The sequence below is a fragment of the Eptatretus burgeri genome, chromosome 7, assembly GCF_056783735.1.
Source record: "Eptatretus burgeri isolate ZD-2024b chromosome 7, Ebu_testis_v1, whole genome shotgun sequence".
NCBI lineage: Eukaryota > Metazoa > Chordata > Myxini > Myxiniformes > Myxinidae > Eptatretus > Eptatretus burgeri.
The window spans coordinates 65,082,915-65,108,194 of NC_140967.1; the positions used below are offsets into that span (position 1 = coordinate 65,082,915).

At 43.7% G+C, this 25,280-nt stretch overlaps 1 protein-coding gene across 6 annotated transcripts in view; it reads left to right on the plus strand.

The window, feature by feature from the left end:
- Nucleotides 1-25,280, plus strand: part of STRN3 (striatin 3) — a 180,959-nt gene that overhangs the window by 48,650 nt on the left and 107,029 nt on the right. For 3 of the 6 annotated variants that reach the window (XM_085888843.1, XM_085888840.1, XM_085888842.1), the window contains 5 exons: nucleotides 4,615-4,696; nucleotides 4,846-5,025; nucleotides 5,303-5,429; nucleotides 7,403-7,544; nucleotides 13,471-13,581. In XM_085888843.1, coding sequence (XP_085744969.1) covers nucleotides 4,615-4,696; nucleotides 4,846-5,025; nucleotides 5,303-5,429; nucleotides 7,403-7,544; nucleotides 13,471-13,581 — 642 coding nt within the window. The remainder of the gene's footprint in view (nucleotides 1-4,614; nucleotides 4,697-4,845; nucleotides 5,026-5,302; nucleotides 5,430-7,402; nucleotides 7,545-13,470; nucleotides 13,582-25,280) is intronic. The other 3 variants (XM_085888844.1, XM_085888841.1, XM_085888845.1) reach the window with 2 other exon arrangements.

The window sequence follows — 25,280 nt, forward strand, 5'->3', positions numbered from 1 at the left end:
TTCGGATCAGGAATGATACACGCCCACTTCTGATCCGTCCAATCAGAAAGCGCGGGGCGGTTTGACCCCGCCTCCAGGCGCGTCGGAGTAGAATCGAGATATGCAAATTATAGGATCAGGGGAGACTCATGCCCCTTTTTCTCCGTCCAATGGGCGAGCATGGCTCCACCCCCGAGCTCGTTCTGATCCAGAAATTTGCATATGGGTTCTCCTGCCGGCCTATAGAGCGCCGAGCGTGGGGCGAATTTAGTCAGTCAAGTCGAGTCAGTTTGAGAAGAGTCAGTCTGGAGAGGTCAGAGAGCCGAGTGGAGCTCGCAGTCTGTCGGGGTTCGGAGTCTGTCGGGGAGCTGCAGAGAGAGGAAGCCTGGAGCCTGGAGCGCGGTCGAGGTGATTTGCTGCAGTCGGCGGAGGGGACCGGATAGCTCGGGTCCGAGGCAAGGAAGACGGCGGTCGGCGACGAGCTCGCAGTGGAGTCGCTCGTCGCGGGACCCAAGCAAGCCAGCTATCCTCTTTCCCCAGAGCATCAACAATTCCCCCCTTTCCCCCCCCCCGCGCTGAGATAGTGCGAAAAGGGGGGGCTCCGTTCCCACCCCACTCCAAGCAGTGCCAACGAAACCCGCGAAGAAGCGCGGAGTCGGGGCACCGCCGCGCCACCACATTTGTGGCTCATCACAAGACACGGGTAGGATCCACCCGGTCTCGCGGCCCACAGGCCCCGTCTGTCCCATTGTCTTTGAGGGTGGCCCTTTTCTTTTGCTTTTGAGTAAATGTGTTGTTGGCGCCGTCTGTAAAGTAAAACTGTGTAAGTGTTGCCGTGTGCTCGCGTAGTCGGTAGTAGATCTGCATTGTTGTGTTTCTTTTGTTAAGGCCTGGTCACACCTTGACGTTTTAGCCAGCGATGGCAACGTATTAAAATGTATCTAAAACGCTGGCTTACGTTGAACTTTTGATGTTTTTTTTTAAAGATTCGGACGTATTCATAGCGACTTGGTCTTATGTATAACGCATTGGTAACGGACACAGAACGTTTCGTTGTGTTATAGATAACTTATACCAACGAATGCTGAACCTGTTGTCGGCCTACACAACCGATGCCCAACGATAGTCTAACTTAGGCATAGCGCGTTGCACGCATCGCCGACGATGTCGTGACGTAGCCTATTAAAAGGCTGACGCACAACGATTCGAATCATAACTGCCGTAGAAATGGAAGTGACAACATCGCGGTCACACCTTGGCGATCTTGCCAGCGTATGCCGACCTAAGAAAAATGTGTCTAAAACGTTGGGGCACGTCAAATACGGTATGAGTAAGTTTGGTATACGTGAGTAGAACGCTAAAGTACGCTATCATATGTCGTAGTAAGTAGAGTACGTCAAGAAATTTTAAACATGTTCAAAATTTTACGACGTACTCGGCGTATGACACACGTTCCACATGCGATGGGGATAAGTTTTACACACGATATGTGGACGCTTACACACGTCCACAAAGGCTACTTATAAGCTACTCATAAGTCAAAACACGTCGCGGTAATGTCTTTTTTACGCGAAACTTATTTCTAACTTATGTTTGACGTGCTTTGAACCAATTCTTTACGTAGTCCCAACACACATCGACGTATGTAGACGTATTCCAATGACGTCTTCCAGTCGACAAAAAAATAAATTAACGTGTTTCTAGCTTACAACTGCCATATAAAGACGTGTTCCCAGCGGTTTTGGGAATTGGTATATAAAAATGGTTTTCATAAAAGGGGAACCCAACAGTGTTTTCGAGTCCTTTTTGAGTCGATGTCCATGTCAGCAGTAACAGTATCAGTATCAGTATCAGTATCAGTATTAGTATTAGTATTAGTAGTAGTTTGTTCATGTTGGCAGTAGTAGGTGAGTGTGAGGGGGAGGGTGTGGGTTATGATGGATCGTCCTTGCGTTTAACGATTTAACGATTTAAATGATAAACTCAACGATTTAAATGGCTGCATCTCCACTATTGAAAGTAGACGCTTGCGCTCAACAATTGGATTTTTTTACACTCAACGACTTTTAAACGGTACCACTCAGCTATTTTCATTGTTTACAATGAACGATTTAAATTGCTGTCACTCGCCTTTGTTTTTTGACGCTGGGGTTTGGAAATTTGAAGCGTTTCTTCTGAACGTGTTAAAACGCTCAAACTCGACTATTTTAAATAGACGCTGCCGATGGACAATTGGAATCATAGTCAAGCTAGACATCGAAGTGTGAACATCCTCGTCATGCCGAAGAAAAGTTTGAAGAATGCTGCAAATAAGTGTCCTGGCCGTGGCTGTGGACGCTGACGCAAAGATGATCCTTTATACCGACGTCTTTCAGCCTATGAGTAACTTAAAAGTAACGTCTGTCGACGTGTGGCAACGATCGCGTAACGTGCCAACAACATGTTAATCATAGGTTAGAAATAAGTTTCGGGTACGCTAAACATTACCTCGGCGTGTCTCAACTTATGATTAACTTACGAGTAGCATGTGTTGACGTCTGTCAACGATCGCAGACCGTGCATACAACCTGTGGCCAGCGTAGCGGAACGTGTGAGTCATACGCCGGCATACGTCCTGAAATTTCAAGCATGAAAAAATTTGAGGACAACCAAAAAGTACAACGTTTAAAGCCAGCGTACAACGACGTATGGCAGTGTTTTTCAGCGTGCTCTCAATGTTATCAAAACTTACCCATAACGTATTCAACATGTGCCAGCGTTTTAGAAAAAAAATTCAAAAATCGACATACGTTGGCTAAAACGTCAAGGTGTGACTGGGCCTTTACATCTGCTTTTGGTGCATAATTGTTGTAATTGTATATGTGTGCTCTCCGTGTGCCGCGGAATAAATGTCAATTATGTTGAACTGTTTTTCCTGTTTCGCTTCGTCTTTTCTTTAATTGAATCTCCATCTTGCTTCACGTAAAGGGTTGGTAGTGGGCTTAATATGCCCGATAATTAATCGGAACCGTCGAGGCCGACGATAACACCGCTCAGTTATCCCGCTAGTACGGAACGGGTTGCTTAAGTGGCCCGTGTCCGGAGTCGACTTGCGGCGAGGTGCGATCGCCCTGTCTACCCTCCGCGTGTGTACTTAGGTAGGTCAAGTTTGGCGAACAACCCTATCCCACGCGGGGGCCGATTGGCACGATCGTGGTGAGGCCGAAAGGCCCACCCGTGACTAGCTCCCGGCGTTAGTCCGAGAGGGTCACGACAGAATTGTCCGTCCGGTGGGCGACGTGCCGCGATTCGAGTTACGTGGCCGTTCGCACGCCGGCGGGCGCGAATTCGCAACATTATATATATATATATATATATATATATATATATATATATATATATATATATATATATATATATATATATATATATATATATATATATATATATATATATATATATATATATATATATATAATGGTACAGGAAAGGAGCACACAAACTCGAGAGTTCATTGGACACGTTGTCCCGCACAGTGTTCAAGTGTATACTTCAATTTAAATATAATAATGATTAAAAAAAATTCTGGAAGTTTCGTGCTATTGAAGCAGTCCTTTCCATCACCCGTATGCACCATCTTATTTAGCATGTCCAAGTACTGCAAAACTAGAGGTTCTTGGAAGTGATGAGGCAATTTGTGTTCTACAGTGTTTAAGTATACAATAAACTTAAAATAAATAAAGATTGTAGAAGTCGTACAAAAAATTAATTCCGGAATCTATTGCCATTGTCACATTGTCCATTACATCACCCTATCGATGATAGGGTGATGTAATGGACAATGTGATGTCATCGATGTTACCTTTGTTATTCGTGCCTGTTGTTTGCGTCCTTTATAACGTCCTTAAAAACAGTAAGTTTCTCGTTTGGAATGATTTTCAATTTTGTTTGACTGCCAGGCAGACAGAATAAAAATATCTCGCTCCTCTCTCTTCATATGCGAACAGGAGGACAGATTAGTTTTCCGATTCATGCTCAAAATGTAACATTCAATTTAAAAAAGTTGTTCCTCAATCATGAACTGACATCTGTGGACAGACAGACAGACGGACATGAACAAATTGCTTAACACCACTCTTCGCTTTGCGTGTGTGGGGTAACAACAACCATCACCATAATGCTGACATGTCATAAAAATCCCTATTTCATGTTTTTACTTCATTTTACATCCTCATTGAGACTCACAGATATACATGCAACATGTTTATGAAGTGTAACATGCTGTGTTTTGACTAAACCTGTCAACAAAGCGACGGGCGTAGGACCCCAACCTCGAGATAAATGTGTATCGTACATTGCTGCCTGGTTTAGCCTCTCCCTAATTCTAGGGAGTGAGATTGTGGGTTGGGGGGGGGGTGTCACGGCACAACTATCCCTTCCATCATTCTTGTGTTGATTAAACCATTCCAAATAGTAATTCTGGGTGGATTAACCCATCCCTAATTCTGGTGGAAGTAATTTGTCGATAAGGACTTTTTGCTTGTGTTAAGTGCATTATATGAGGGTGTATCTCGGTTGTAATTGTCATCATTTTTTTCCAAGAGTTGAAAGATTTGTTTACGTTTCATTTTTATCTTGTATTTTGCTTCTTTTTAGAAGAAATGAATGACACGGAATCTCCAGCACTCGCACCAAACAGCCAGTTAACGTGGAGGCAAGGAAGGCAACTGCTTCGTCAGTAAGTACCGCACTGTGTGACATGGATTTACCATGACAACATTAAATGGTGCAACACGCTGTATGCTCGGAGATGGATGGTTTTCCTGTCTTTTATTCCAATTTGCCTTTGATTAGTACGTTTTGTGTTCGCTCATGTCACACAACCAGGTACCTGCAGGAGGTGGGCTATACGGATACCATCCTGGATGTGCGTTCACAACGTGTACGTGCTCTGCTTGGCCTCTCTGGCCCTGAGCAGAATGGCGCACAGGATGCCAAGAACATAGAGCAGCTCCTCAATGGGCGTGACATTCTCGCCATTAATTCAAAGGATCGTGACTCAAAGAGGTGTGTTGTGCAGCATGGCTTTGTTGCCTCCAGACCACCTGTATCCTCAATCTTCCCCCCCCCCAATTATTTTGATGATTTGAGTGATTGGTGATCTGCAATGTGGTAAATGCGTTAAACATCTGCAATGTACATTTTGTGAAGTCAACTCCCCCCCCTCTTCCCTTTCTCATTAATTTTCCTTCCATTCTTAGGTTCATGCTCATGGATGAATGAACTTGAAAATGTAACTTGAAAATGTAACATGAAAAACTATGATACTTGTGTTGTCTTCCAGAAATGGAGACAAGTCCCGCCAGGAGTCAATGGCTGTACTGGAGAAGTTTGACTTCCTGAGGGCGGATGCCAGCGATGAAGAGGATGAGCCGTTTGGGGTCGGTCATAACTCCAGCAAGAAGCCTAAGGTTGTCATTCTCCACCAAGTGCTCCTAACTGGAGCTCATAACGTCATCTGGCATTGTATGACAACTCTTAAGCTCTGCTATCATCTATGATTTATGCAATCATTCGGTGATTCATGGAATGTATTCACAACTTTATTGACCAATTAATGCTCCCTTAAGCACTTAAAGACTTTATTTTCACCTATCACTTAAAATTGTGATTTAAATCATGCTGGCATTTCCAAATGTAAAGGGTTTTTTAGTTCAATTTAGTAGTTTAGTAGTTCAAGATACAAGCAAATAACCCATCCTTTACATTATTAGCGAACGCAGTGAGCTTCATACTTAACGCGTGCACATGAGAGAATAGGAAACAACACAATACCCCTGACAATTTTGAATCCGTGTCGTTGGCTATGACCCTTTTGCTTCCGGTTGTTTTTAAACGCTGTGCGGTGTATAAACACGATTGGGTTTTATTTCTATCTTGTGAATATTACTTAACGCGTGCACATGAGAGAATAGGAAGCAACAACAACAACAACACAATACCATGGCAATTTGGAATCCGTGTCGTTAGCTATGACCCTTTTGCTTCCGTTTTTTTTTTGCTTCTGTTTTCTTTTTTTTGTTTCCGGTTTTTGTCATGGGGAATGATGCATGCCGGGAGATAAAGGCATCGTTGGAGACATGAAAAACCCAAATAATATCAGACATGGTGTATATTTCCTCCACTGATTTTAATAAAGATATCTCCTGCATCATCAAAAAAGAATTTTTATTCGTGATTTACGATATTTGATCGCTGATCCTGAATCCAGGCCGAAGTAACCGGAAATTGCGTATACAGTTGTGAACAAGTTGTAGGTAAAGTCAGAAGCGAATGTAAGAATAATTCTACGTTCGCTTCTAGTATTTATTTTTTTAGATGAGATCCTGTTCTAGGCGGTGTAGTTGTCGTTGTGAAGGTAATGTTGAGGTAATATTTATTTTTTTAGATGAGATCCTGTTCTAGGTGGTGTAGTTGTTGTTGTGAAGGTAATGTTAAGGTAATATTTATTTTTTCATAGCAAAAATACTGTTTAATTTCATATATTTAAGAAGCCAATGTAAGAATTCTACGTTCGCTTCTAGGCTTTGCCGATTCCATATTAACCTCGCCGAAGGAGAGAGTATTGCATTTGAGTCCGTTTGTTTATTTGTCCACACAGAACTTTCGTGTTTTTCTCCGCAACCACTTATCGGATTGAGATGAAATTTTCACCATTGGTGCGACTACTCATGTAGAATGTTTTAATGATAATGATGACCTCATAGGTCACGTGGTGTGGCAGTCATGTTGGTAAAACGGAAAAACTTTGGACCTCTATCTCTGAAACCACACCAAGGAAAAAATTGAAACTTGACACATAGCATGTACTCATGGGGAATGGCTGTGATTTTTCATGACGTCATAGGTGCCTTCGTTATGACGTCATAATTGCATGTGTAGAATACTACATCTGATCAGTATGAACATTTTTGAGGGTCATATTTTATCTCCGGATAAATGGTTCACAATTTTTTTTTGATGTCATCGATCATGTGATTCGGCAGCCATATTGTTTTTATTTTAAAAAAAAAAAACCTTCAAAAATCATCATCTCTGAAATGGCTGGACTGGTCATCACTGCCAGCATTTATAAAGCGGCAGTTCTAATGATGTCTCTAATTACGTAACACACCAGTACACAAACGCCACCCAATATACACCACCCAAAACTACACAAACACCACACAACACACCACACAAAAGAAGTCCTGGCGAGGGTCTGCAATCTCTGATTGCTCTTTTTCTTGTTGGAATTTGTCGAACATTCTCTTCTTCCACCCTTAGACATTCAGCTCTTCCATGAGCCTCAATCTTTTCTACATAAAGAAAAAACAAAACTAGTGTGCTGCTAGAAAGTCTGACATACCCAATGGGCACACTGACTGTGAGCCTGTGTGTGCAGATGGGTAATGAGGGCCTTGCTGCAGATCTGGTGGATGATCTTGAGACAGAGGCAGCACTAAAGGAGTTTGATTTCCTGGGAGCAACCGAGGATGGAGAGGGGGCCGGTGAGGCCAGGAGTTCAGGCGACGGTACCGAGTGGGGTAATCGCACTTTTTTTTCAAATTCTCCTGGCTTTTGTCAATTTTACATATCAGAGATTTGTTTGTATTGTGCAGAATATTATGTTTCATCTTTACACATATGAGGACCTGAGTTGCCGTATTGTGTGAGGAAAGCATGTTGTAAACTGTCTTTGTTTGCCTGTTTGTTAATTTGTTTTATTTATTTATTTATTTTTGGTTCATTACATTGTGCATTTTGTTTGCTTTGCCACATGCAGTTACCTTAAGAATACAAATTGGTTCATGGAAGTTATATCTTCCTTCCGTGCATTTGCCATGGAGGTGTTCTTGTACATTTGAGAGCTATTGCAAAATTGTATAACATTGGGCAACTCCAAGCAGTACACACATTTCCTGTTGACAATAATGCTGTTTTTAAAAAAAATCATATGTCATGGTTTGTTTAGTTTTTATTCTGCTTGCCTCCCAACTGGATTTCGCATGCAACTCGTTTTCTTTGTTCATTGCTTTCATTGTGACCAGACATAATTGGAACTGCTACTTTATAAATGCTGGCAGTGATGACCAGTCCAGCCATTTCAGTCAGGTCAGGCCAGATTCGATCTGTGATTTGCTGCAGGTATCATGTAAACCTCAAGCCTGATTGATTCGTCACTCAATCAGGATTCGTCACTCAATCAGGATTCGTCACATCAGATCAATCCCTCAAGGATTCGTCACTAAGCTGTTCCATGGTCAGGTTGTCGGCGACTAAACCGTCTCCCCCCACCAAGTTTTTTTTTTTTATTTTTTTTTATTTTTTTTTTTGGTGAGGACGGTGTTTGGATATGGACACCCAGCAGGATTAAAAACAAAACCTGTCAAAGGGTGGAGGAGCTCCTTGTGAGCCAACGGCCATCCATGTCTTGTACCCAACTGTATCTGTGGACGTCCTCCTGCAATTGGGTTACTTCTTATTAGGAGGTTGGTGGCAGGATTTGCACTCCGGCCACCGTAAAACCCTTCATTCCGCAAAACACAAAAACGCAAAGAAATCTGAAAACCCACTCCGTGGGAGTACCTCATGTGCAGCTTCCCTTCGCAGGGCAGCTCACCAGATGACGGGATTGGGGCAAAGCCTTCGGACCCCCAATCTTTGATGATAGGAGGGAAACCATGGGGTAACATTCCCGGGTCAGATTGTGGGAGAGTGTGTCGGAGTGGTGCTGAGGTGTCGTCCACCAGACGGCGGTCTCCTTGGGTTAACCTGAAGTGGTCCCTTAGGGTGGGTGCCTGGAATGTCCTATCCCTAAGAGAGGATGATCACCTGTCTCTGTTATCATCTGAGCTCAAGCGTTTGGATATCGTTATTGCAGCACTCTCTGAGGTTCGGAGACCAGACTGCAGCGAGATCATGGTGGGTGGTTACACCTACTATTGGTCTGGTTGCTCTGATGGTTACTATTCCCAAGCAGTTGCTGTAGCTGTGTCCAATAAGCTGACTCCAATGATAATTGAGGTAACACCGGTCAACACGCATATGATGAGACTAAGGATTCATCACTCCTTGGGTGTCATTTCCCTGGACTCTGTTTATGCTCCGACTGAGGCGAGTGATCTCACTGTGAAGGATGCGTTCTACGCCACGCTCGAGTCTGTGGTTGATCAGTGCCCCAGACGAGATACATTTCTTGTCTTGGAGGATTTCAATGCATCGACTGGAACTGATAGGGCTTATGAGACATGTGTTGGTCCCCATGGGTCAGGAACTATGAACCAGAATAGCACGAAGTTCCTTGACTTTACAAGAAGTCATGGACTTAGGGTGGCTGGTTCATGGTTTCAGCGCTCACAAGCTCATAGCTGGACTTGGTATTCCAAAGCTGGCGGTGTGGCAAAGGAGATTGGCCATGTCCTCATTGATGGTCGTTTGAGGATGATCCAGAACTGCATGGTCTACCGGAGTGCTCAGTTCCTCAATATTGACCACCGGCATGTTGTCGCAACTCTGAAGTTGCACCTTAAATCCAGGAGAATGATACCATCCCAGCCTATGCTGCATGTTGGCAAACTCAAGGATGAGAGGGTAGCTAAGGAGTTTGCGAACAGGCTGAGTGGAGATTTGTGGGTCTGGGTACTTTGGGAGGTCCTGAAGAGTTGTGGAGTGCCTTCAAGACCACCATCCTTGATGTTGCCGGTGGATGTCGTGGAACTCACCGGAGGGCAAAGAAGAATTTTGTCTCTCGAGGGACACTGGATGCCATGTACCAGAGTCGCAGGGCTAGGCTGAATGGCAGAGCTGAGCTGTTCAGGGAGCTGAGGCGTAAAACTGTACATGCGCTAAGGGTGGACAAGGAAACCGATGTGCGAGGGATATGTGAGCGGGTAGAGCATCACCTGTGGTCAAGGGATTCTCGTCCTGCTAACGGGAATTCATGCATTGCGTTCATCCAAGCCCATCCCTCGGTGTACTGCAGTTAGAGCAGAGGGTGGTAGGTTCTTGACAGAGGAGTCCGAAGTGAAGGCCCGCTGGGACGGTTACTTTGAGTGGTTGTACCAGGCTGATCCACCAGCTGTCAAGTTGGACATCAGGGGTGTTACAATCCCTGTTGCTGACCCTCCAATCAACTGTGGTCCACCTTCGCTTGTGGAAACACAGGCTGCGGTGAACCGGTTGAAATGGGGTAAAGCTCCAGGGATCTGTGGCATCCATGCTGAACATCTCAAGGCTGGTGGAAATGCTGCACTCGTATCGTTGCATGCAGTTCTGTGCTTTGCCTGGAACACAGGCATCATCCCAACTGACTGGCAGAGGGGCCTTGTTGTCCCTCTCTGGAAAGGGAAGGGTGATCGCCAAGACTGCAACAACTATCGAGAGGTGACGTTGCTCTCAGTGCCGGGCAAGGTCTTTGCTCGGATAATTCTTGATAGGGGTCGCCAGCATCTGCTTGAGCACCACCGTCCAGAGCAGCCAGGCTTTACACCAAAGAGGTCAACGATTGACCGTATCCTTGCTCTTCGGGTCTTCACTGAACGCAGACGAGAGTTTCGGCAGGGGATGCTTGTAGCCTATATTGATCTCTGTAAAGCGTTCCATTTCGTGAATCGGGATGCCCTCTGGAGGATTCTTGGTCTTCGTGGGGTGCCACCAAAACTGATCGATCTGATGTATGAACTCTACTCTGGTACTGAGAGTGCTGTGAGATGTGGTGGTACCATCTCTGACTTATTTCCAGTTGTTACTGGAGTTTGTCTGGGGTGTGTACTGGCCCCCACACTTTTCAGCACTTGTATGGACTGGATTCTGGGGAGAATGTCAGAGAGATCAAGCTGCGGTGCATCGTTTGGGAATGTCAAGTTCTCTGACCTTGATTTCGCAGATGATGCATTCATCCTTGCAGAGACTTTAGATATCCTTTTGGGGGCCCTCAAGGTGCTGCATAAGGAGTCGGAGCCGCTGGGATTAGGTGTTTTCTGGATCAAAACTAAGATCCAGGCTTTCAATGACATTTTGGATGCTGCTGTCCTGTCTGTGCCTGTTTGTGGTGAGGATGTTGAGGTCGTGGAGAGATTCACTTACCTTGGCAGTGATATTCATGTCTCTGCTGGCTGTGAGTCGGAGGTCAATAGACGTCTGGGTCAGGCCTGGGGAGTCATGGATTCACTGGATTACGGGGTGTGGCGCTGCCGGTACCTGTGCGGGAGGATGAAAATCCGAGTCTTCTGGTCCTTGGTACTTCCAGTCTTGCTCTACGGATGCGAGACTTGGACTCTGACCAAGGATCTGAGACAGAGACTTAATTCCTTTGGTACCAGGTCTCTTCGGAGAATCCTCGGCTATCGCTGGTCGGACTTTGTGTCCAACGAGCGGTTGCTGAGAGCGACTCCAATGAGATTTTTTTACCTGCATAGTCCGTGAGCATCAGCTGCGGCTGTATGGACATGTGGCTTGTTTTCCTGATGCTGATCCTGCTCACCAGATTCTCTCAGCGAGGGAGTCTTGTGAGTGGAGGAGGCCAATGGGCCGACTACGTGCCTCGTGGTTGCAGCAGGTTGATCAGCATCTCAAGGAGATGGGGATGGGCTCGGCATCTGCCTGGGGGATGGCCAGATGGAGGAACCTGGAGTACCGGCGGAAAGTGGATGCAGCGACGCACTGCTCTGGCGCATGCTCCCATACCTGACCTGACTGCATGCCAATGAACCTACAACCCTCACTTTACATGCCTTTTTTTTTCCGGGCCCACTGCTGCTGTTCTCACAGATCTCGTGATTTTGAGCTATTGGCTTATATGGAATGTGGTTCCATTAATCAGTGTGCTTGTTTAAAAAAAAAAAAATTTGGCCTTACTTTACTGAGGAAGTTATTAAAAAATGTATTTTTGCAACTTGAATAAGGAGACACTTATTTTGGATTGTAGTATCCTGCTCTTTTTTCCCCTCTTGCTCTTTGCCCCAATAGTTAACTTAAATGGAAAACTGAAAAAAAATTATTGTATTAAATTATACCTTCCCATAAATACTAACCATTCGTTTGCTGTGATTGTTGCTGTTTCCTAACATTTTGCCTTTTTTTTCTCATTCTTCAGCATGCCATTCAGGCTTTTTTCTTAGTGAAATTTGACTTTCAAGTGAAAACTTTGATGCAATACTGTTTCATTAAAACTGCTTATCATGCCAGCCTTTGAAGACCAGTTGTTTCAATTTTTTTAATTCTCAGAAGGCAGCTTGTAATTACCCAATGCATGCTCTTTCTACTTCCTCTTCACCTTTCTCTCTCTCCTTCCCCATACCCTACCCCTCCATTGTCCTCTTCAATTACCCCCCCACCTCTCCAACACCTATTCCCCCCACCTCCTCAATCCCTCCCTCATCCCACCCCCCCCGCACCTTCCACCCCCACCTCCCCCGACCTCTCCAATACACCCACCTCTCGATTTATGGAATATATATGTTCTTGAAAAGTTGTACATAAAGCGAAATTCCGGAGAACAAACCCTATTTTCCCATTGACTTTTCCATCAATTGAAAATGCATTCCTACGGAAGAAGCTTAGACTCCAAAACGTCATACAAACACACAAAAAATGCACCAAAACGTTTTTTCAAACACATTTAGAAATTCGATAATTTTATGATAAAATGTTAATAATAATGCCCAAAAAAAATATACCTACCAGAAACTGTACTGATCGCTGCTTGAAGTAGTGGTGCAGCGAGAAGTGGAGAAATGTTGGAGTGGGGGTTATTGGGAGGGAGGAGGAGTGGCAGTAGGATTGTCTGCTTCACCTCGTAGCTGCTAAAGAACTTGTTTTTCACGTATTGTTCCCACTGTAGACGCAGCAAGGCCTAATGCCTTCATGATTTTGGCCAGGTCGTTCACCTGCTTCAAAACAAATTTTTTACATCTAACATAATTGCTTTATGATCTCTCTTTACACTTCTGCTGTCATTTGCATTTGGTGTCCTTTTTCCAGACATTTTAACTTGCTTTGACTGAAGTACGAACATTGTAAAAGGGTGAAATCCTGCACAGTACAGTACCAAGCGTGATCAACACAATGGATTGAACCAAAAGAAGCCAAGTTTGAATGGCACGAAAAGCACAGGAAAACACTGCAGTATGAAAAGCGCACACAAATGACCTGGAGCGGTATGAAACGTGTTTTAATGAAATTCCGTGTTTTGATTCGCCGTATAACGGGGTACCTATTACGGGGATTTAACTACTACACGTCTCCCCTCCTCCAGCTCTCCAATACTCCCTTTGCCCCCACCTCCTTATTTTATCCCCTTCTCACCCCTCTTCCTCTGTCCCTCTTCTCCTGTCCTCTTCCATCTCCTTCCCTTTACTCTTCCCTCTCCCTTCATTTTTTTTATTTATTTTATTTTACTTTTGCTTCATGTTCAGCCTGATGTGTTGTAGAATGTGGCTGAGATGTGACTATTTCTGCCAACATATTTAGAAAAGGAGGACCTGTCTCCACCTGCGGAGAGCTGGGAAGTAGACCAGGGCCTAATAAGCAAACTGAAGGAGCAGTACAAGAAGGAACGCAAGGTCAAGAAGGGGGTTAAGCGTAAGTCGAGCAGAACAGCGCTCCACCACCAGATCTGGGCAGCAACCCTCTCCCCTTTTCACAAGACCAGCGGGGCTATGCTTGGCTAGGATTGCTCCACCCTCGCCTCATTCTTATTGGTGCTGTTTGGGCCTCCTTTCCATTAACCACAGCCCTGCAAACCCTTGGCAGGCATGTCTTAAGACTGGAGAAGGACCTCTAAAGCTCTCTTTGTGAATAAGGCCATTGTCAAGTGACTCAGTTTCTACAGACATTCAACTTCTGAGTAATAGTTTTGCAACAGCGAGAAATGCTGAAAAAAACGGGATCCTTTCAAAGTTGGCATTTTGTAAAATGCACTTGCCTGAAAAGGGTTGCAGAAATTTGTTTTACCTTCTTTCAAAAAAAATAAAAATATATTTCTGTTTTGGACATGAAAACAATCTATGCAATTGCCCTTAAATTTTGCAAAGTTTGCTTGGCGTTCTGTCTTTTCCTATTGCCTGCTTTTAATGCTCACTTCCTTGCTAACCCCACTTCATCACTCTGACTCCACTGCCTTGTCTGCAAGCTGGATTGCATTCAACTATGATCTTTCTAACCAACCTTAGTGATGGTAATGTGTTGCATTCTTGGGTCAAATCATCGCAAAACATCAACAACAAATACTTGGCATATTTCTCATGTGTTTTGGTTTCACCTTTCTGTATGTTTTCGTGCAATTGTTATGTTTTGTGAATCATTCCAATATTTTATTTTATTACTATGTATGCCGTTTGATTTTGTATTTTCTTACATGCCCCCCCACCCCCCCCTCCGTCCCCCAATTTTTGGACGGCAGTACTGAACCTATGAGAAATATACATGGTAGAGTTTTGGAATGATCTTCACAAATCAAAATATGGAAATGCTGCAAGAAAATAAGTACTGATTAGCTTACTGATAAACTCTGTTCGGCTCTGAACTACATTACTCTATATATCATTATTGGGCTTTCAAGATTATTGGAATCTCCCATGTTGAAGCTGAGTTTATGGGTCTAACACTTTGCCATTGCAGACAGGTCGGTGGTCACTCTGTCTTGCACCTATAGCCTCCTTTATAGTCTTGCACCCTCTGCTCTTTCCACGCTTTTTCCCCTTCCCACCAGGTTTCTGCAAGGCTCACACGTTCCACCATCAACTCCCTTCTGGTGAAACTACCTAAATCCAAGATCACCGCTCACCTCCGCTCATTTGTTTGTTTTTCTTTTTCCCCCACGTGTGGAATCAAGTTCCACACCTGCTTCAATCTTATTCTTCCCTCCAGGTCTTCAAGCCAGCTGTTCACCACCATCTCAGATAGTCCCCATTCCTAAACCATGATGTTTTCTACTCTCGTTAACCCCACCCAAATCTCTCCTCCTTCCAATTTTCCGGTTTTCCCTCCTTGGAGTTTCCTTCTGTATCCATCTTGTCCATCCCATGCAAGCGTGGCTTGTGTCCTGTTTTTGTCTGTTACATCCTGATCCGTTCACTGTACTAGCTCTTCCATGAGCTTCGACTATGTATACAAAAAAAAAACTAAACACGTGAAAAGGCCATTGTTGCCACTTCCGAAATACAAACTGGACAGAGCAGCAAAATGATGGACTGACTGACTTATCTCGGCCCTTCGATCCTGCCCAGCAACTCCAAGATTCGTACGTTCTTCCATTAACCGTCTCTTGGTTAAACACTCTAAATCCAGACTCACTGTACACTTCAACTCTTGTTCCTATTTTCTCCCCTTTGTGGAACCACCCTGGTGGGTCAATCGGACACTTCCCTCCAAGACTTCAAGCATGCAGATAACATCATGCCATTCACATCCCTACCTGCAATCTATTCTGCACCCGTGAACCTGACATAACCTTATCTTACACTCTTAGTAGGTAACTGTGTTTCCTCCTCTTCTCTCTTTTTTATTTATATTTATTTTCCATTTCATACTCTTGGTGCTCCACCTTTTGGGGAGTGTGAGGAATTAATCTGTGTTATGCTAAAGCTAAATCTGTTATGAAAGCTAAATCTTGAACGGTTTTTGAAATATCGTGCACACAAGTCAAGTTATTGAGATGGTTAAATCCCTTGCTTGTGTTCAACTGTAGCCCCACTGTCCCACCATCAGGTTGTTGCTTTTTATCCTGTCACCCCACTCCTCCACGAGTCCTGGTCTTCATACACAAAAAATATCTCAATCTATGCTTCATAAAACCTTTGCAACACTTTCCAAATCCTGTTGTTTTTGTATTTGTCACCTGCTGTTGCCTGCTTCTTTAATTACAAATGAACAAAACAGTTTATGATGCCTCTATTCCTTGTGCCAATTTTCTCTTCCACAAAATTGATCCCACTGATTGCCATAATGTGCCGCTGCTTCCACCCATTCGAGAAGGTCACTCATTCTTTGCAATCACATTTTTCCCACAACTACCCATGATCTGTTCTCTTGTCGATTTATCTGCCCTATCTTTGTAGCTGCAGCTACTTGTACCCATTTTGGTGTTTTTTTCTGTGCAGTCTGCTCCACTCCATTTCAGTCACCATCAACCTATGACATTCTGTCAAACAGTGCTTACAAAGCCTCCATCCTTAAAAAAATTGCAAGTAGCTGATACTCGAGGTCCCCCCACCTTTTGGGTGGTATGAGGAATTGATCTGTGTAAGATGAAAGCTAAATCTTGAGCGGTTTTTGAAATATCGTGCACACAAGCCGAGCTACTGAGATGGTTGCCATGGCAACAGGATTAGAGCCAATCATAGCTGTGATCTAATCTGGTTGAGATAATGTCATGAGGAATAGATATCTGCAATATGAAAGCTTAAATGTTCAATGGTTTTTGAAATATCGCGTGCACAAAAATACATGGATGGATAATCGGTCGGTCGTATGGAACCTATTTTAATGTCCTCCATCTCCGACCTTGTCGGACAGGCGGGAAACAAAACGAAGTGGGAAGGGGGGTGCCAGGGTCTTGTGGGCTGACATTTTCCCCTGTACAGAAGAAGCCCTCGGTATAATGTGTGCTCCAGGATCATGCTGCAAAGAGCAAATCGATTTTCATTTAATTCAGGTTTCCATTAAGGGCAAGTGACATTCATGTACACTTGCACCCATTACAATTTAAACGTGCTCAAATATACGTTTAGCTAATTTTTGAAAACACCTTATTTGGTTGGATTGTTTGATCCTTAAAGCATCACTTCTGAAGATTACTTGATTCTTGGGACCTTCTTCAAATGTGGCCATGCACAAGGTGATTTATCTCTGTCAGTAAGTCATTTATTAGGTTAATCAGTCCTTTCATTTAACCTATTTTATTTTATACCAGCTTCATCCTATGCGTAAATAAGCTATTTTTGGCTTCCCTTGTCACCCACCCATGCATAAATAAGAGGTTGTGCTCTTCACCACAGTGGATCAGATTATTGATCTGTGTGAGGTGGAAATTTTGAAAAATTGCTCCAAGTTTTATAACGAGTATAATTAATACTGCCCTTTGGATCAAAGTAAACTAATTGTGTTTTGGAATATATTTTAATGCCCAACTTGCTTTTATATGCATTATAAAGGAGATGTGTTACCTGATGATGAATAACTTCATATTGCTAATTTCAAAATTGGTTGATTTCCTGAGAATGTTGAAAATTTTTATATATATATACACACACACACACACGCACACCTTTGAGCTTGTCAAATTGGTCGAATAGGTTATTTGTTTTGAAAGAAATGTACTGCATATTAGAATCCTAGTGGAGTGTACGTACTGCGAAGCAAGGAATACACGGTGGGAAGTTAACCACGATTTGAAAGCCACCCACAAACTAAGGCAAGGCAGTTTAAAACACACACACACACACACACACACACACACACACACACACACACACACACACACACACACACAGACACGCACACGCACACGCACACACACACACGCACACACACGCACACACACACACGCACACACACACGCACACCTTTGAGGTTGTCAAATTGGTCGAATAGGTTATTTGTTTTTAAAGAAATGTACTGCATATTAGAATCCTAGTGGAGTGTACGTACTACGAAGCAAGGAATACACGGTGGGAAGTTAACCACGATTTGAAAGCCACCCACAAACTAAGGCAAGGCAGTTTAAAAAAACACACACACACACACGCACACGCACACGCACGCGCACACACACACACCAAATTGGAATTCTTTATTATTCCACGCATGTGAAGCCGTAAGCAGGGTTAAGCAAATAGTTCATGTACGTCCGTCCGTCTTATCAGTTTGTGATCATCAGTTTATGATCAAGGAACTTATTATTGAATGTTATATTATTTCAATTGTTATGTTTTATTTCAATTGAATGTTATATTTTAAACGTTAATCGGCAGACTAGTCTTTAGTTTTACCGTACTTCGGTTCTGAATGCATCCCGATCGCACATGCGCAAAGAGGAGAGATAATATTTTTACTCTGTCTGCCTGCTTGGCAGTCGAACAAAGTTGAAAATAATTCCAAACAGGAAGCTTACTGTTTTTATGGACACAAACAACAAGCATGAAGAACTAATGTAATGTGTTAGATAGGGTGCTGTAATAGACTGCATTTTATAAAATGGAGGTAAATTCCGTAATTTATTTATTTATACCACTTTTACAGTCTCTATTTTATTTAAATTTAATTGTGCAGTATAGTTTAAAACACTGTCAAACATAAATTGATTGTCTTACCACTTCCAAGAACCTCCAATTTTGTGGTACTGTACTTTATTTAAATGAAGGTTCAGTGGGGTGGTGTAAAAGGGTGGTATTCGGGAATAGCACTAAACTTCGGGGTCTTTTGAATCTTTAAAAATATAATGATTGTTAAAATCGTCATTTATTAAAATTTAAATACATTACTGTATATACTTGAACACTGCATGGGGTATCATGTTATATGAACTCTCTAGTTGGAATGGTGACTGTGAACCCTTGTCCCTTAGAGGGTGAGTGTGCCTGCCATAAACCTCCCATGTTTAGGCATTCATTACACAGTTGACGGTTTTCAGCTGGGAAATGTTATTTCACTTAAAATAGCTACTTCCAGCTTTTAATTAGTCTGTGAAAGATGCAGCAAACAAGCAGTGTCAGGTCTGCTTGAAAAATCGGCTAAAAAAAATTTGGGGGGGGGGCAATACCAGCCCACCCCTTGAGAATGGAATTGATCCATGTATGCATTTCTGGATCACCAGCCTTCTCCTTGTCATCTGTACCAAGTTTCAAAAGCTGTGCAAAGTTGCTGAAAATCCTTAAGTACTGTATACCAATTATCCTTTATGTGGTGAAATTTAAATAATTTGGCAAAACAGTTTCTTAAACTCAATTTTTTTTTTAGGTCGTTGCAGCATTTTTATTTACCGATTTGTACTTTGTTGTTGTTTTTTTTTTTTTTTTTTTATACCTCCACAAAATCTCGTTGTGAAAATTTATTCCTCAATAAAACAAGTGTATAAATGTTCATCCACAGTCCTGCTATCCATTGCAGGACTTGATTGTTTTTCTTTAAAGTGAAAAGCAACAATCAAGTCTTGCATCATTTGTTTTGAGATGTTCCAATACAGCAGTGATGATTATAAAAATGTTATAAGGTCCAAAATACAAGCACCATGTTAATGTTTGTTTTAACTTAAAAAAAAATTAAATTCAAATAGCTGACAACAGACATTACTAACACTTCGTATGTGTTCCTATTTGAGAACCACCCCTCCCTCCGCACGTCACGCATACCTGTCCTACCATTCTCTCCTCCCGAGCCGCTCATCGCTCACATACCCATGTCCTGCCTCCCCCCCACCCCCGCACACATTTCTCGCATGTGCCCCTGCCCCAACCCTCCTAGCATGTCTTATGCACACTCATTTGTACCCCCACATGTCCCATGGGTACTCTTCCAGCCTCCTCGCACTTCACATGTGTGCCTTTTCAACTTGTACTGCAGGGATGGTGGAAGCGGCAATACTGCATGCAGTTCACAACATTTACTTTTTAATGAGCCATTTGACAAAGCGAGTCCATTAATAGACTCTTGTATAGAGAATTTGGCAATTCCAAGATTATGTAAGCAACCTGAGACATTGGAACTGTAGCTGTACGTCAAGCGACAACAGATCATGAGGTCAACCAACAGCAGTGCTCAATCTTTGTAAATTCTGCAAAAACTGAATGACAGCATTTTGTTAGCATGGACCTTATATGTCACTGAGCAATGGAAGATGTTTTCATCCATGCAGAGTTTAGTGTGATTCGAGATGACAATATGATGACCAGAATGTCCCAAACTGATCAAGATGGTACTGGCTCTACTAGATGAGCAGCGGTCCAGAAGCAAGGTTCAGATAGGTAGTTTGAATGTGGGAACAATTTGCGGGGGGAGGGGGAGAGGGGTCGAGGTTGTGGAGACAATGCAGGGAAGGAGGTTGGAAGTGTTGTCTGAAGGAGACAGGGTGAGGTTGGTAGGAGAATACAAGCTGTTGTACACGGGTGGAGATGGAAGGAGTAATGGCATGGGAATAGTAGTATTGGGAGAGATCAGCAAGCAGGTTGTCAGAGTGGAAAGATGGGTGAGATGGATAGTTATGGCATGGTTGGTGGTGCAGAGGTAAATGGTTTGTGTTATGTCAGTATATGGGCCACAAAGAAGAAGGACTGGAGTGGAGAAGCAGGAATTCAGGGATGCACTGGAGAGGATGATGGGAATGGTTCAGCTGAATGTAATGCTGTACATTGCAGGTGTCTTCAACGCGCATGTGGGATGAGCGAAGCCGGTGAGGGGGGGTGGGGGGGAGGAACGTTTTGGTAAATTTGGTTGTGAGTGAAGAATAGAGGGTCAACAGCTGGTGGAGCTATTGCCATGGAATGAGATGGCCATAGCTGGTTCATTCATTCAAAAGTAGGAAAGCCACAAGATTACCTCGAGGAGTGGACATCATAGAACAGAACTGGATTTGGTGGTGGTAAAGAAGTGACAGTTGTGGAGGGTTAAGGATTGTAAGGAAGTGGTGAGAGAGCATGTTACCACTCAGCACAAGTCTGTGGTGTTTGTGATCTGGTTGGAGAAAAGAAGGGTGATTAAGAGCAGAGGTCGGAAGATTATTAGGTGGGGGAAATGGAGGGGAAATGCTGTCATTGAGTAGAAGGAGAGGTTGAGGGCTAGGTATGAGCAACATAGCAAAGAAGCTGAAGGTTTGGAGGAGGAGTGGAAGAATTACGGAGAGGCGTTTCGGGGAATTGCAGAAGTTTTGTGTTGAAGGGTGTCAAGAAAGGGTTCATCGTTTAGGGATAGAAGCCAGGTATGGTGGACGGAGGTAGCGAAGGCAGTTGGTGAAAAGGACGTATGGAAGAGGATAGAGAAGATCAAAGATAGGGCATGCCTGTTGTTGGCTTAATAGTTAGGGTGGTGGGCTTGAGATCCTAGGATCCTAAGTTTAAATCCCCCTTGGCTGTTGAATTAATTCCAGGTGGGGTTCACTCTGTTTGTCATCCTTCCAAGGTCGGCAAAATGAGTGCCAGCTTGCTAGTATCCTGTGTCGGAGTGGCGACCCATCCAGGATTGCACCCAATAGCCAAGGAGACTGCTTATGCAGCACCAATGCACTGCACAGATTTTGGTCCCAATGGATGGACATATGGGTTGACTCAGCCTGGCATCTGAGGTCGGCAAAATGAGTACCAGCTTGCAAGGATTGAGCATTGGAGTAGTGACACGTCCAGGATTGTGCCCAATTGCCCAGGAGACTGCTTCGGCAGCACCGACGCTCTGTACAGAGTATGGTCCCAATGGATTTGGATTTGGAAGGATAGGGTGAGGCAGCCGGATGTGGGGTTGCTGCACCTGTATGGACAGAAGAAAGCAAGGAGAGCTGTGAATAAAGTAAGGAATAACATGGAAGAGGTGTACAAGTTGGAAGAGGATGATTGTCTTTAAGATGATATATAAATTGGCTTGTGACAGAGATGAGGATGTTAAGGACATGAAGGCATTTGGTGGTGGGGGGGGGATGGGGGATGGTGATTATGGATGGTGGTGGGACCCCAGTGACAGAGAGGGGGTCAGTATTTAAGGTGTGTGAAGGGTATTTTAAAGAGCTGTTGAATCGAGAAAGAAGCAACGGCGAGCTGGAGTCTACCGTGTTATGTAGAGGGGAATGTGGAATTGGTGGCGATCACAGAGGAGGAAGTGTGGATGGCATTGAAGAGGATGAAGAAGGGAAGAGCACTCGGCATTTATAGGGTGTGTGCAGAGATGATAATTGCAGCGGAAAAAGTTTGAGTTAGTTGGACGAAGAGGCTGTTGAATATATGTATATGAGATGGTTCAGTTCTGGAGGAGTGGAGGATAGGGTTAATTGTGCTGATATGGAAGGAGAAGGGTGATGTACAGGGGCATTACGCTGCGAAGTCTTGCCATAAAGCTGCTGGAGAGGATTCTGGATGGGGGAATAAAGAAGAGAGTGGAGCTGGAGATCAGAGAAGAGCAACAGGGGTTTAGAAAGGGTAGGGGGACAAAGGATGGTATGTTTGCATTGAGACAACTGGTGGAGAAAGAGTTTGGAGGTGCAAGGTGAAAAATTCCTTGGGATTTGTGGACCTGGAGAAAGCCTATGACACTGTCCCGAGAGTGATGATAATGGTGACACTGAGATGGATGGGAGTGTCAGAAGCAGAAGTTAGGTTGGTGGAAAAGATGTACAAGGAAACGAAGAGAGGAGTTTTGGTTGGTCCTCAGATGTCTGATGAGTTCAGTGTGAACATTGGTTTGAGGCAGAGAAGTGCTCAGCCCACTCATCTTTATCATGGTAATGAAGCTGGTAAGCAGGAAGGTAAGGTTGAGGGGTAATATGGGGAGGATGCTGTATGTGGACATTCTGGTGGTTGTGGTGGAGAGTGGGTGGAAAATGCAGGAAGTACTGGGGGAGTGGAAGGAGGTATTTGGAAAGCATGGGCTGAAGAAGAGTATGGAGAAGACCGAGTGATGTGGGTTTGGTGTCAGAGAAAAGAAATAAATATGAGGTTAGAAGGGAAGGACATCAAGCAGGGAAATAGGTTTGAGTATCTGGGAGGAACAGTGACCGGGGATGGTAAGTCCGAGGCAGAGGTGTGGAGGAGGATTCAGGGGGGTGCGAATGCGTGGAGGAGGGTGGGAGGAGTAATGACAGACAGAAATATATCTAGAAAATTGAAAGGGAAGGTTCTGATGTCATGTGTAACGCCGGCCTACCTTTCTCATCTGGACGTGGTGACCCTAAGACAACAACAGAGGCTGCAGGTTTGTGAGAACAACTGGGTCAGAATTCAAGAAGTGAAGTGGATGTATATGAGGAGGATGGAGGAACTGAGGGAGGAGATTGGTGTGTGGATGGGTTTGGCTTTGAGATTGGTGAAATAGTGTAGTAGATAGTAGAAAAATCGTGCAAATTATGATACAAGCATCAAATTTGGCATTTCTGTTCTGCAGGGCTTTCTGATCAAATCTGCCTGATTGGCCATTTGAAAATCCAAATTTTGAAAAATTTGAAGAAAAAAAAAAACATCAAAAAAATTTGAAGTCACAGCTGGCTGAAATTCTTGAAGCACAAGTGAACATCCCAGACAGAGAACCAAGGGGAGATGCAGTCATCATTGATGGCTCAGCACTTATCAATGCCCTACCTCCACGCACTTCAAAGATATTTGATGACTAAGCTAAAGAAGACATCATCCCAAAGGTGGAATTCTATGGTGCCAGGTACGAGAGGGTGGACGTAGTGTTTGATGTGTACAAGAAGTCAAGTCTGAAGTCCGAGGCAAGGTCGAAAAGAGGGCAAGGAATCAGAAGAAGAGTGACAGGAACCAGTAAGACCCCAAGTAACTGGAGAAGCTTTCTTCGAGATGACAGCAACAAGACTGAGCTGTTTCACTTCCTTGCGGAAAAGATGTGTGAAGCACAGACGACAAGCACAGTCATTGTCACAAAAGGAGAAGATGCCATTAGCAACACAAGGAAGTCACTGGATGCTGTGTCTCTATGTTGTTATGAAGAAGATGACACTTGAATATTTGTACACGCCAGGGATGCAACGACGGATGGTAGCAAGTCCATTATCATTAAGGCTAATGACACGGACATACTAGTCATAGCAATATCTGTAATGCCATCCTTACAGAAACTAGGTCTTGAGAACATGTGGATTGCCTTTGGCCAAGGAGCCAAGGCACGATGGATTCCAGTCCATGAGGTAGTTTCTTCAATAGGGCCTGAGAAAACTCGAGGGATCCCATACTTCCATGCGTTCACTGGATGTGACGTCGTGTCTGCCTTCCGCGGTAAAGGGAAGAAAACTGCATGGCAGACTTGGAACGTCTTTGATGATGTTTCTGAAACATTCACCAATCTCAGCCAGCATCCAACATTGATTCGTGATCTTGACTTTTTTTTTTTTCAAACTTTTCAAAACTTGGATTTTCAAATGGCCAATCAGGCAGATTTGATTCGAATCCCCTGCAGAATAAATGTGCCAAATTTGATGCTTGTATCATCATTTGCACGATTCCTCTCAAAAATTGCTGTTATCTGCCCCACTAAAATGCCGGCTGAGGTGGGCTGAACACTTCCTGTGCAGGGGAAAAGAGATTGGCAAGAGGGCGGATCTGTTGAGGGTGCAACGATATTGATCTTTAACTGTCATTGTCATGAGCGGCACGGCCGCCCAAGCCTTCTTGCATTGCGCATGCGCAGCTGGTGTTGTGTGTGTATCATGGTTGCTTTTGGAATAAACGTGTTTCACGTCTGCTGAATCAGAATCGGTGGTCATCGGCGTTATCTGTGAATGAATGATTATGGAAACAGAGGGAGAAAGGTAGGAGGAAAAGAAGTAGACTGCGGTTGAGATGGAAGGTAGGATTGTGTGAGGAGGGCTATCAGTAAGGTAGGGGTGGTTGGAGAGTGGAGAGAGCTGGTTGAGAACAGAGGGAGGTGGAGGAGGATTGTGGTCATGGCAGGGCAGAAGTGTGGTGCCATCGGACCTCACCCCTTATAAAGGGAAGATAACTTTCGAGCTCAGCCAGACCAGGTAATGATGCATGAAGAATCCGTAAACACCAGAATCTGTTCAGATCTGTTGCTGAAAGCCACACGGGTCATGTGTGAAATGATACCATAAATCATGGGACTATTCTCTCAAGTTGAGCAGCTTTTGCATTTACTGTTGATAAACCCTTCTTTCTTCAGAACAAGCACAACACGTTCTGTTTTGATTTTGTACTTTTGAATCTGTGGTGCTTGCACATATTTGTGAAAGAATAAATGGCTTAGCCTGTCCTTTTATTTTTTATCAACAATTTGATTGCATTATCATGAGGATCCTATTTTTTTTTTTTTACGAGCTCAAAAAAAAAACACTTAAAATTCATTGCTGCATAACATGTTTCTCCTATTAGCTAAGCCGGTTTTACATCCATGTGCAAGTTGAAGTTGTCTGTATTGTACTTTTTGGAAAAATACAATCCCTCTAGACTAATGTGCATTTGCTGTACCAGGTTCGTAATAATATCTTTCTGTCAAAGAATGTATACACGATTCGTCAGTCCTGATGTTAAAAATTCCTTTGGGATGATATTCGAGTTGGCATTCATTGGTTTTTACTTTGACATTAATTTTAAAATATGCTTCTGGATCTATAG